The sequence below is a fragment of the Anoplopoma fimbria genome, chromosome 13 (genome assembly GCF_027596085.1).
Source record: "Anoplopoma fimbria isolate UVic2021 breed Golden Eagle Sablefish chromosome 13, Afim_UVic_2022, whole genome shotgun sequence".
NCBI classification, from domain to species: Eukaryota; Metazoa; Chordata; class Actinopteri; order Perciformes; family Anoplopomatidae; genus Anoplopoma; species Anoplopoma fimbria.
In genome coordinates, this window is record NC_072461.1 from 17331468 (window position 1) to 17344157 (window position 12690).

General features: G+C 41.0%; 1 protein-coding gene across 1 annotated transcript in view; it reads right to left on the bottom strand.

The window, feature by feature from the left end:
* Positions 1-536: 536 nt before the first annotated feature.
* The window catches only part of hmcn2 (hemicentin 2), a 45546-nt gene continuing 33392 nt past the window's right edge, over positions 537-12690 (bottom strand). The window contains exons 59-81 of the mRNA XM_054610093.1: positions 12476-12610; positions 12147-12281; positions 11720-11989; positions 11439-11629; positions 11134-11347; positions 10793-10927; positions 9402-9592; positions 8651-8732; positions 8193-8363; positions 7267-7419; positions 6670-6807; positions 6123-6244; positions 5762-6002; positions 5589-5648; positions 5375-5494; positions 5107-5241; positions 4747-4866; positions 4128-4253; positions 3295-3423; positions 2913-3206; positions 2696-2815; positions 2481-2607; positions 537-2349 (exon numbers count right to left, since the gene is read on the bottom strand). Coding sequence (XP_054466068.1) covers positions 1971-2349; positions 2481-2607; positions 2696-2815; positions 2913-3206; positions 3295-3423; positions 4128-4253; positions 4747-4866; positions 5107-5241; positions 5375-5494; positions 5589-5648; positions 5762-6002; positions 6123-6244; positions 6670-6807; positions 7267-7419; positions 8193-8363; positions 8651-8732; positions 9402-9592; positions 10793-10927; positions 11134-11347; positions 11439-11629; positions 11720-11989; positions 12147-12281; positions 12476-12610 — 3788 coding nt within the window. The 3' untranslated portion in view covers positions 537-1970. The remainder of the gene's footprint in view (positions 2350-2480; positions 2608-2695; positions 2816-2912; positions 3207-3294; positions 3424-4127; positions 4254-4746; positions 4867-5106; positions 5242-5374; positions 5495-5588; positions 5649-5761; positions 6003-6122; positions 6245-6669; positions 6808-7266; positions 7420-8192; positions 8364-8650; positions 8733-9401; positions 9593-10792; positions 10928-11133; positions 11348-11438; positions 11630-11719; positions 11990-12146; positions 12282-12475; positions 12611-12690) is intronic.

Here is a 12690-nt window from a genome sequence, read left to right on the forward strand (position 1 = left end):
TCCTCTATGGAAATGAAATGCTACCTGTTAAGGTCGGGCAATATTACGATATCATAAGATGAAATAAATCTGTCAACCTCCATTATTTTATACAGATTGGTCTTTACCTCTAACCTGCCGATTTCAAAGCTGCCTTTGGCTTTGATGCTATGCAAGATTTTAGACACATTATATATACTAATTTGCTTCAAAAGACCACCGATTGAAAGGGCACAAGTCAGAGAGCGATGACAAATCAGAACAGATTCCTAACAGAGTAGGGGAAATATTTTAGGTTTACTGAAGGCTTATATCAGAGTAGGCCAGGGTAGAAATGATCCCAAAGCCAGATTGTCTCAGGGTTAATACGTCATTCATTAACAATGTGGACAAATGGATTTTCTCTGTATGAATGACACGTTTGCAATAATATTGTTTCGCAGCTGCAAAATACTGTCTACAAAATGTTAGTCCAGGTTCTACAATGGGATATAACTGAGACTGACTGAGACTATGGTATGGTAATAACACACGATAACAAATTGTTGTCCAGTTTATTTCTACACATATTTGAGACTCATTTACAATAACAGGGACATATTTGCAATTGTGGGCATTTTATGGTTTTTAGATAATTTAGGTTTGTACATGGATGGCATGTGTTTAATTACCGACTTAACTATTTCAAATGTTGAAATGAGTATTAAAATGGTGTGTATAGTAGGACTGCAACTAACGAATATTTTTTATATCAATCAATCTGCAGATTCTTGTCTAGACTCATTTTGTCTTTGTCGTTTGGTATATAAAATGTCAGAAAATATTGAAAAATGTCCATCCAAGTTTGTCCAAGTCCAAGGTTAGGTATTTAAATATCTGTTTTTAATCATTCCGAAACCCCAAAAACATTCAGTTTAATATGATATGAAACAGAAGGGAAAAAAAATCCATATTTGAGAGGTTGAAAACAGCATCTGCCGTTCTGCATGAAAAAGTACTTTAATGATTAATTGATTGTCAAAATATTTGGTGATTGCTTTTCTTTTGATTGTCTATTTTTTTGGTCAGCTAATTGTTAAAGCTCTAGTGTATAGTGTCATGAATGCAGGAAAGACGTGCCATTTTGTAGCTAATGCCACACTGCAGAAACTGTAAGTGCAGTCCAAGTCTCACTCAAAGTACATTCAGATTAGCACCTTTAAACTTTCACACGTGATAAAAAATATTTAAAAAAAGAGTACAAAAACACAGACAATAGATTAAACAATTTCGCTAGCTAGAAAGCTACAAGCTACAGTTACATGGTGCTTCTGAAGGTCTGTCATCAGGATGCACTTAGATCCTTTTTAATTCAAACCTTGTGGGACTGGCGGTTGTTTGAATGACTAATGTGTACAAATGACTTAAATAAATTAAAATAGTAGGGGAAAAATTGTACAATTTTATATCTGTTGAAAGTTTGTGTGCAAACTTTTTTTCATATAAGAATAAATCTGTCCCAGAATAAGATAACATTGTAAAGTAAATAAACAAAATGATAGAAAGCAGAACATAAAAAAATGGTAGTTCCTGATAGATACTAAATAACTTCAGTGCTTGGTTGACATTACAATTTTTTTGCATTCTGCATTTTTCAGATAATGATTAGGAAGACTTCTTCCATATAGTGAATGAACAAAATATTTTGTTCATCCAGTATGTTTCTCAGTTCAGATTTCTTCAACATAGTAGGTTCTGCTCTTTGATTAATTCAACAGAACCTAGTGAACATTTAACAGGACGTTTTCCACTATGACATTTCAGTCACAGATGGGGTTACACATCTTCATGAGATCCACTTACTAACCAGGTCCACCTTCTCTTGTATGTTAGAGCTTCTTTGCGTGGCCTAATGTGTCCGAGGCACAGGGTTTGAGGGGGAAATGCCTTGCTGGTAAGAGGCATCCAAAGGCCACTGGGAGGCAGAGTCATCTGTAGAGCTGCACAGAGGCTCAGTAGGGGTACGTCGAGATGGAGATGTAGATAATGAAGATGCTCTGATAGGTAATGCGGCCCTGCAGGGAGATGGTGGTGGCCTGCACCTTAAGGCGCACTAGCCCTGGTCTGTTCAGAGCCCGCAGAGTGAAGATGATCCCCCTGCCTGTCTCGTCTCTGATGCCAAACACCCGGCCCATTGCACCCGTCACCGATTCTTGCTCAAGTACTGTAAAGGACGTACGCTCTTGCAGGACGCCTGACTCAGAGAAAGCCGAAAGTCGTACCACATTGTGATTGGCTGGAATGCCGGAGGGGAGGGTGATCAGCTTGTACTGCAGGAGCAGAGGGGAGCCTCCTGCCGCGCAGTCCAGAGAGCAGGGCCTGTAGCACGTCCTTTAAAGGTCAACAGGAAAGGGCCTCTGACAGATTAGTATTTAAACATTTTATAACTACAAAAATTGCACTCGTATGTGCAGCATTTTTTGTATTTACACTGAACAACATTTTTTTTGTCATGGAATTACCCGGGGCTTCGTCCACTCTGATAGGATGGAGGGCAGGGTGTATCCAGGCACTGGTATCCGCCTCGGGTATTAAAACACATCTGGTTGTGTCCACATTTGATGCCTTGTTCTACACATTCATCAATGTCTGGAGATGGAGAAAGGGGATAGAACCTTTACTGTGATAATTCAAAGGGAGGAAGTAGGTTACAGTTACAGTTTAATGACACGCTTACCTTTACAGGTCCTGCCGTTGGGTAAGAGCTGGTAACCATGGGGACACATGCACTTGAAACTGCCAATGGTGTTACGGCACTCGTGTTGACATGGCTTTCTGAGCAGACACTCATCGACATCTGTACAGAGAATAACGTGTGAGAATCCAGAGGTTGACCAGACCAGAAGTAGGATGTGGACTCATGCAGTATTTGATCGTTTTTAATACACACTCACCAACACATGTGCCGTCTCTGTTGGTGTAGCCCACGGGACAGCTCTGTCTGGTGATGCGAGACACTCCGTGAGAACGGGAGAGGATCGGCCTGCCGACGGACGACACCAGCTGTGGGCGGAGTCTTGCCCTGACTCTGGTGCCGTTGGTGAAGGTCTGCCCTCTCTCAAGCCCCGCACAGGAGCGGCCGTCACCAAGCAGCACAGTGCCAGGAGGGCAGAGGCACCTGTAGCTGCCAGGCACATTGCGGCACTGGTAGGCACAAGGGTTTGGTGTCTGCTGGCACTCATCAACGTCTAAAAAGTAGGACAAGGATCGAGTTAATGCCCATGCGTGAGTGTCATTGGAGAGTTGGGGCTAATAAAACTGAAACAGATGTCTTACCCAGGCATGGCAGGCCTACTCCCTGGGATCGGTAACCTCTGGGACACACACAACCGTAACCTCCGATTGTGTTTTGACAGATCTGAGTGTAACGACACATGTGACTTCCATCCTGGCACTCGTCAACATCTGAAAAATAAGCAGTTGACAACAATTTATCACCACCAAACCTCAGCATTACATGTGTATCTCCTGTAACTCTTTTGATTAACTTAATCAACATTAGAAAAAGCTGAGACTGATCTTGTAAAAAAATAATCAGGATATAACTGTGATATCTTTAGTAAAATTACCCCAAAACTTGGGCTCGTCGTAGCATATATCTTATACCAGTGGTGCTATTGGGATTATAGAGTTTCCTCAAATGAGGACCACATTATCATTAAATGTGTTGCTTCCTGTTATAAAGAGGATATTTGGGTCTTCGGTATAGGGTTTTCTCCGAGTACCAATTAATAGACTTTTATAGAAAAAGCTTTAACTTTCCTTGTGAAGATCAAGCTGTTCTTGCCGTTTTGTGCCCTAAAGTAATACTGTGAAATCTGACCTGGTGTTACGCAATGTTAAATGCAGTGTAGAGGTATTCAGAAGCTGCCAATACTATCACAAACAGTCCTGTTTGCTTCCACTGATTATACTTACACAGACACTAGCTTATTTTACCAACTGTCACATGTTCAATGTCCAAAGATAAATTAATCAGTTACAGTTAAGGAGTTGTCTTCTATGAGCCCTTCAACACATAAATGACTTGATGCTGTTTCTCTCAGTAGGTTAAATCATGACTCAATGCTACATTTAGCAACTAAAGAAAGTGGTTAAAAGCCACTAACCCATGCAGGCTCCATTCTCTGATTTGGTCATGCCAGCTGGGCAGCTGTCGAAACACTGGTATCCTCCCTCTGTGTTGCGGCACTCCTTGTTAGCCGGGCAGACATTTCTCATGCACTCATTGATGTCTGTAAAAGTTCAATCATTACAACATAGCTGTTAGTTATCCCAACAAAATATCCTATTCTAACATGCCTTGATTTGAAAGGTTACAATTAATTACTAATCAAAAATACCTGTTTTCCTCTTACCTGTAGTGCTATTTTTTAAATCTAAATTGTATTAGCGTGAGTTACTCAATTTTGGAGATATTGGCTGTGGAGTTGTCTGCCTTCTCTCCTATATAATAGAACTAGACGGCTAGCGGTGCTTAAAGCGCCAAAAAAATACATTTGGAAAACACAGCAGCAATGCCTTTTCCAGAAATCATGAACCTGTTACTTAAGATAATCCACAGACCTTCTAGTGAGAAGTTTTCTCCAAAATAAGGAGACTCACACCAAAACAATCTTGATAAATAGCACTGCAGGTAAAAGGAACTATGTTTATTTGTGATTTTGGAGTGAATTGTCTTTGACTTTAATAACCCTTGGGAGTCGCATCCAAGTTAAGGTGACTGACCAATGCAGCGATGACCTGACAGCTGGTATCCAGGGTGACAGATGCAGCGGAAGGAGCCCAGAGTATTGAGACACTGGTGCTGACATGGAGAGAGAGCAGACTCCTGGCACTCATCCACATCTGAAACACACAAGTGCCACATCTGGCTTCATCATTCTACTGTGGACATCCAGTATACTGTACAACATACTGTATGCGTGGAAATGAGATTTGTCTGAATGGATTATTGTAGAAAAAAATATATAATTGGATTCAACCAAAAAAAGGAAACATGCACAACAACTGCACTGAACATAAGTTCTTATGCCTCCATATGAAATGTTGTACAGAAAGTTTTAACAGTGATTAAGAGTGACTTGCCTTCACAGCTGGTTCCTGTAATGCTGGGCTTAAATCCTGGTCCACACTTGGCCTGACAGCGATATGTGCCCACTGCGTTGACACACTGCTGGTTGTAGTGGCACATGTGTGAGCCCTGGGAACACTCGTCAATATCTGGTTTTAAGTGAAACACAAGTATACGGTCAAATGCTGATGCAATGGATTAGATGAAGATGACAAAGATAAAATAAACCGTTACCATTGTAAATCTGGTAATTAATCACAAAAACCTTGTTTTTTGTCTTACCTTGGCATGTGTTGGTCTCCGTAGAGATGGTGAAGCCAGAGGGACAGGTACAGGAAAAGCCTCCCATGATGTTGTTGCATGAGTGAGAGCAGGGAGACTCCAGCGCACACTCATCTTCATCTAATAAGAATACATTGAAAAATAATAATAAAAAACTGGTACAGGGACAATTTTTCAAAGATAAATGAGTAATTTAAAATAAAAAAGAGCATACCAGCGCAGTAGGAGGCTGTGTCAAGATTGAAACCTTTAGGGCAAGAGTCTCCAAAACCATCTGCAAACATAAAAAGTTCAGTTCATAGCTGCTTCAACATTCAGATGAAGCATTTCTATGTGATGAAGTGATAGCGTTTTAAATAAGTTAAATCATTGCGATTTTCCCCAGACCTGGTATGAGGAGGTTGGCAGTGATTTGGAAGTCCAAATTGAGTGTGAACGTGTTGTATGCGCTATTCATCCCGGAGACTCTAAGCAGCTGGAGCAGAGGGCCCTGGCGCTCCTCCTGGCCCTCATAAATAATGGTGTGATTGCAGCGCAGCACCATGGGGTTTCCTCCTCTCTGGTGGGTCTGCGAGGACCACGAGTACAGCTGCCCTTGGCCCGTCTGCACATATGACTCATCAAACTCCTGAGAGACACATATGAAATCCGGTCAGAGAAATGAGCGGGGAACTTTTGTCACCAAACTCTCTGGTGTGTTATGTTTCAGGTCTGTTAATTCACATTGTAATGACAGCAGTGAACGCACTTGTAGGCTCAGATGAGATGATGATAATGAAGGAGGCACAAATCCGTTAATTACGATGTCAATTAATAAAACTCCCTCAGAATCCACACCTCTGGCAACATGGGTCAAACGAAGGATCTCCCCTGTTTAAAGAGATAAAAAAAACAGTAAAATTACCACTCATTTACAAGCACACAAGAGCGTGATGAAACTATTTAGAATTAATAGCCTTCATGTGTAATCTCAGTAATGTCAATGGTGCCATCTGCTGGTTGTTTAGCAAACTACAAAGAAGAATCAGAGAGAATCACTGATCCCAGATAAAAATTCTGACTAAAAATCTTTAGTTTGTGTCTGTTTATAGTTTGCACTAAAAAAATGAATATTTAAGTGATATATCTATCTGCATGATTTAAAATGCAACATTTTTATAATTTAACAGATCAGTTGAGCAACTGGCCAAGCTCCAAAACCTTAACCTTAATAAATCACAAGTTTGAAGTATCCTTTTGGCTAACACTTGTTATTGACTTCCTTACATGTAAAACTGATTTAGGGCAGAACTTACCAGTCTCAAACTCCAGCTGGGACTCCTGTCTGAACTGGCCCTCAGTGAAAGAGTAGCCGTTTTTGGCTGCTCCGCTCTGCATCACAGTGGTCCAGTAGATGGGAGCAAAAGCAGACACCAGCACTCGCAGCAAGGGACCTACAACAAACAGCTTCAGTTCTTGGCCTCTAACATAGCCGATGACGTACAGTGCATGCCGTCTACTCAAAATTAGGACCACATCCCAAAAATGATATCCTGTTTTCACACACTCACAAAAAAAATCATAATGAGACTCCAGAGTTTCCCTGAAACTGAAAGTCTATGTAAAAAAAGAATCTCTTTCTCAAAAATAATTAATCTATACCTTTTCTATTTAAAAGAAACCAATATTTGCATCCTATTAATTTAAATCTAAAATATTTTTGTTTAAACAGCTAGCTAAACCCCTATTGTGCAAATTAAAAAAGGTGAGTAAATCTATTCCAAGATCATGTTGGATTGTCCCACCATTTTGTTTATACACTTGACTGATACTACAAGCACTAAAATGACTCAGAGACCTTTCTCTCTAGACATGTGACATCAATCAAGGGGGGATAATGTGCCATAACTCACCCACACTGGGAGGGATGTTGTCCAGGTGTACATGCAGAGTGCTGCTCCCCTCTTCAACACTGTCTGTAATGTTGGCCTCCAGGAAGGACACACCAAACTCTCTCTCGTTCACCATGCCTATCAGGCTGCCTCTGGTCTTGCGTGGAGTCTCTCCTTTCATCACCCAACAGACATGCATGTGAATAATTTATATTCATATATAACATTCTCTTTGAGTTGATAAATGGACTGTTTTTGGTACCTACCTAGGGGCTATGGATGCAATTTAGCATTTTTGCAAACTCCGGCATGTTCATATCTTGTTTTATTTTATAATAATGTTTATTAACGTGCTCTTTCCCTGTTAAAGTAAATAAATTAATTAAATAAATGCGCCATGTATCTCTTTATGGATACTGTAATTATACCCTTAGCTCACATTAATAAATGTGTGTACACTGTCTGTAAGGTAACTTTCATAATATTCAGTTAATTTGTACACACAAGAGCTTGACAAGGATTGTAATACTTAGAAATGAATTATTAAACAAAGCAATGATTTCAAATAAAATCTAAATATCAGCGTGTGTAAAAAGTGAAGGAGGACAAACAAGAATAACCAACTCGTAGTTATATGCCTCCGACATCCTGTCAAAATTTCATCACTATATCTATTTATCCCTTTGGAAATTTGTGTGAAATTGTAGAAATAACCTTATTATTCCGAAATCTTGGTCAAAAACGTGTTTTGTGAGTTCACAGTGACCTCTGACCACCACAATCTATTCAGTTCATCCAAGTGGATGTTTGTGGCAAATTTTTCCAGGCTCCCCAGAAATATCAAGTTTGCGAGAATGGACCGGGTTGATGGACGGACAATTCAAAAACATAATGCCTCCCACCACGGCTTTCAGCGGCACGAAGGCATAACAAAAATGTATTCATACCTGGACAGAGACCAGCTTGACATTTCCTAGAGTCGATACTGGGACCGCTGCATGATCGGCCGCCATTGGCTGGTTCTGGGTTGTTGCATAATCTGATTCGTTCTTGAAAGCCTTGTCCACAGGTGCTACTACATGGACCCCATTCCTCCCAGTTTGAGTAGCCTCCATTAACTGTGTAAAGAGAGAGAGAGAGAAGCAGAGAAGAAGGCAGAGTTTTGAGTTGAGAATATTTGCAAAAATAACAAACAATGAGCTTATAAAATGTCTCCGAAGGTAGGGAAAAAAGTGACAAAGGACAACCAAAATTTGACAGTGCGGCAAAACTAGTTATTTGAAATAGTTATTAGAAAGGGAAGCCAGAAAATCTCAAAGCTTTACTGGCATGTGTAGTTGTGTATATTTTTCTAATTAATTTCATATCCTGTGATGATGTGTGTAATTATAACCACAGAACTCACTCTGAACCTTGAGAGTAATGGTCCTCTCAGCTGTTCCAGCTTCACTCTCAGCCACACACTGGTACTCCCCTTCATCTGCAGCCTGTAGATCAAACAGGTAGAGGAGGAGATTTAACTTAATTGGCACCCTGAGGAACAATTTTCCCGTGATGGGGCCACAAAACTGTGTCTTAGATCACATGTAGTTTTATGGTGACAGAAAATGGACATTAAAGCAAAAACAGTCTGGCATTTTATACTGGCCAGTTGAAACTTCCATTGAATTTGTCACAATAGATATTTCTGGGCCAGAGAGGGGAAATATCCCATTAGAAGGCTCCGTGGGAAGGACGGTCATCTGTCTGTGAGAAAGTCTCAACTGCAGGCTGTGCAATTACAGCAGCATTTAGAGACCTAACAAGGTTACAAGCAAGGGAAAGAGGGGGAGAGTCTGGGAACATCCAGCTCTCCGTTCATCTCCTCCCTCCATTGCTAATGCTGTTAGCCTTTCTGACTGAACTGAATCTGATTTAGGTGGGAACAGGACGCTGCAGGACAGTCATACACTGCCCCTCCACCCAAGGGGACTGCAGAAGAAGCATGGACAGGAGGAATACTGCTCCATTGTTCTACAAGACATAACATATTTGATGCAAGTAGTTTGCTCAAGGGGGCTTCATCATTCAAACTTGGTTTAACAGAACTTGTCTGAGAGAGCTGCTTTAAAATGTAGAAAATACAGAACAAAACATAAAGGGAGCTCTGTATTTACAGTGATGCTGTAAATGACCAACGATCCGTTGTGAAGCGCTTGCATTCGGACGGAGCGGAGCAATGGTTTTCCATCCCGAAGCCAGCGGAGCACTGGGCTGGGGTCTCCGCGGACTGGACAGTCCAGTACAGCAGAGCCGCCCTGGATGACCGTCTGAGACATGTGAGCTTCACCCTTCAACACCGGAGGCTCTGGAGAAACAAAGTACATATTTACAAGATCATCGAGGCGACATCAGTCCAGTTTATGCAGAAAGTTAAAGCCCCGGTGTGTAAGATCAAGTGTCATCTAGTGGTGTGTTGCAAATTGCAACTAACTGAACACCCCTCAGCTCACCCCTCCCTTTAAAGGTGTGTTAGAGAACTAGGTAGGGAGAGCAATCTTTAGGATTTTAGTACAATTAGAAGCTACTCTTATCAATACTCTGCTTTCGACTGTGATGCCTTTTTGAGGGAGACTTGATCGTCCTTTACCAGAATGCCCACAATTATTTTTACTAGGAGACAAATCGTATATGATTGCCAGTGAAAGAAAATGCCAAGCAGAACTGACCAAGCATTGACTTACATTACAGATTCACAATATTAAAGGAGGCCTGGAGTGCCTGCGGATTTAATTTGTGTGTTTTTTTTAAATGTTCTGTTTGTTTGTTTTGTTTGCTCCTTTGTGTTCTTTTTTTTGTTTTGTTTGTCTTCGCCCTATGTAAAGCGTCTTTGGGTATCTAGAAAAGCGCTATATAAAATTAAAGTATTATTATTATTATTATATATGTATTATTTTTATTACTATCTGTGAAACCTAGTTTTTATATATTTTTTTTGTATTTATGTATTATGTTTGAATAAACCTTTTAATGACAAAAAATATATATATATATATATATATATATATATATATCTTTATATCTATATGTTTATAAAGCAGCAATAGTTATGTTTACAAAAACAAAGTCACTATATAAAGTCATTAATATCTTACTGGAAACAAATGTTAATAAAATAAATATAGCTTAAGTGCAAATATTTCATTGCACGTACGGAAACAAGCGTAGTTTCCGTCAACTTGAGTTTCCTTCACTTCACTTCACAATAGCGGACTATCTGCTTGCGCTTCGTGCATGTGTGTCTCTGTTTGTGTAGTTGGAGGAGTTGAAGTGTCCCTTCTGGGTTGCTGTAGAAACATGGCAGTGCGAGATGGCGAACATCGTGGAAGACATAAATGGCTTTTTCTAAGCTAACTAAAACCCCACGATTCTTAGTTTAGGGTGATTTTACACTGATTAAAACATAGTTCGGATTATTATATTCCATTGCTGCAAACTAGTCCCCCTAAATGTTACACACGGTTCCTTTCAACTGATGCCCCCGAATTATCCTTAAAAAGAAGCCCACCTCTGATACGGACAAATGAGAGCGCTCGGATGGAGCCCACGCTGTTTTCTGCGATGCACACGTAGGTCCCGGCGTCAGTCATGGTCACATTTTCAACGATCACCGAGCTCCTGCCAGCCTCATCTACAGTGGCACCTGTTTAAATATATATTTATATTATGTTTAAACAGTCAGTGCATAACACGGTTCAGTTTTAACTGCATTAGATTAAACAAAATTGATTGCTATTTCATACTACTGTGATTTACAGAAGAGGCCACCATGATGTGATTTTCTTACAATGTCACTGTAATACTTTGATAATATTTAAGTGCAGCTCACCGTGTAAAGAAGGACAATACCTGTGTAAGGACTGTTGTTGACAGTCCAGGAGATGACAGGAGAAGGTGTTCCCTGAGCGTGGCAGGACAAGGCCAGACTCTGCCCTTTGTTCAGGGTGGCATCACCGGGCAGCTCTTTGAAGGCAGGCCTCATGTTGATGGACAGGCGGATGTCTTGTCTCGCTTTGCCCGCTGCATTGGTGGCTACGCACGTAAACACGCCAGCATCCCCTGGCTGTGAGAAGAAAGCGATCAGAAACTGATTGTATGCCCAGAACTCCAAAGAGACAGTGGTTTGTAAAGCAGTGAAGAAAACTCAGGCTAACCTCAGCCCTCTCGATGATTAGCTCTCCGGATCGCAGGACAGTGAATTTGCCTGGACGGTTGGGAACAATGGCACCGTCCTTCTCCCATGTTACTCTGGGCTCTGGTGAACCCTGAGCAGCACAAGGCAGCAGGGCCTGAAACCCTTGAACGACTGACACTTCTGTCTGGGCAGGAGGAATCATGGGCGGGACTGAAACGCAACAACATAAGTTTTTATTAATACGACATAAACCGGCTATATTCTGTCTTTATATGATATGAAATGGCACTCTTAACTTACCATGAATAACCAGCCTCATGTCGTGGCTGGCTCTTCCGGCGATGTTTTTGGCAGTACATGTGTAGAGGCCGGCGTCACTGCGCTGGGTCGAAGTAATTGCTAAGGTTCCATTGGCAAAGATATGTATATGAGTACCGTCAACCACAGGCCTCCTCTCCTTGTGCCAAGCAACTTCAGGTTGGGGCTGCCCGTCAGCCACACACTCCAGACTGACTGGCTGGCCTAGCACTGCAGTGTAGTCTACGCGAGGCACACTCAGCACGGGTGGCACTGGAAAAACACGAGATTAATTATATATTTATATTAATTAATTTATAGATGTCCAAAATTTGTTTAGGAATAAGGAATAACCAGTTTGACTACCAGAAATAAACAGAGAGAAATCACCATTTTGTTCCAATCCATTAGATTGAAATTCCATAAATACCTTGAAGGACCAGTTTGGTCCTGCCAACAGCTACGCCAGCTTCACTCTTTGCCAGGCACTGATAGGTCCCCGCATCACCGAGTGTGACACGAGAAAACTTCAGAGCTCCATTTGAGAGCACAGCAAGCCTGTGACCTGTAAACAAGCAATAAAGTCACATCACATGACCATGAAATTCAGAACATGTTCCCTGAATTACAGTGAGACCTGAGGGATCTGTTAATATTGAAAGTATTAAGAAAGGTCACGGAAAGTAGTCACAGACCTCATTATAAGTGTTTTGAAATGTTAATCTTTAAAAAATAAATAAAAAATAATGTTATTATTACCTGTTGCTATGGGAACTCCCTCTCTTTGCCATGTGATGGAAGGTCTGGGGAAGCCTTGAACCTCACAGGGCAGAACGGTCCCATGATGCAACACTGCTTGTACTTCCTCTGCCATTGGCCTGATCTCTGGGGGTTCTTCATACATGTAAGAACAATTCCCTTGTTATGTAGATATATTTACATGTTTTTTCATACTGTATGTGTCCAAACACACA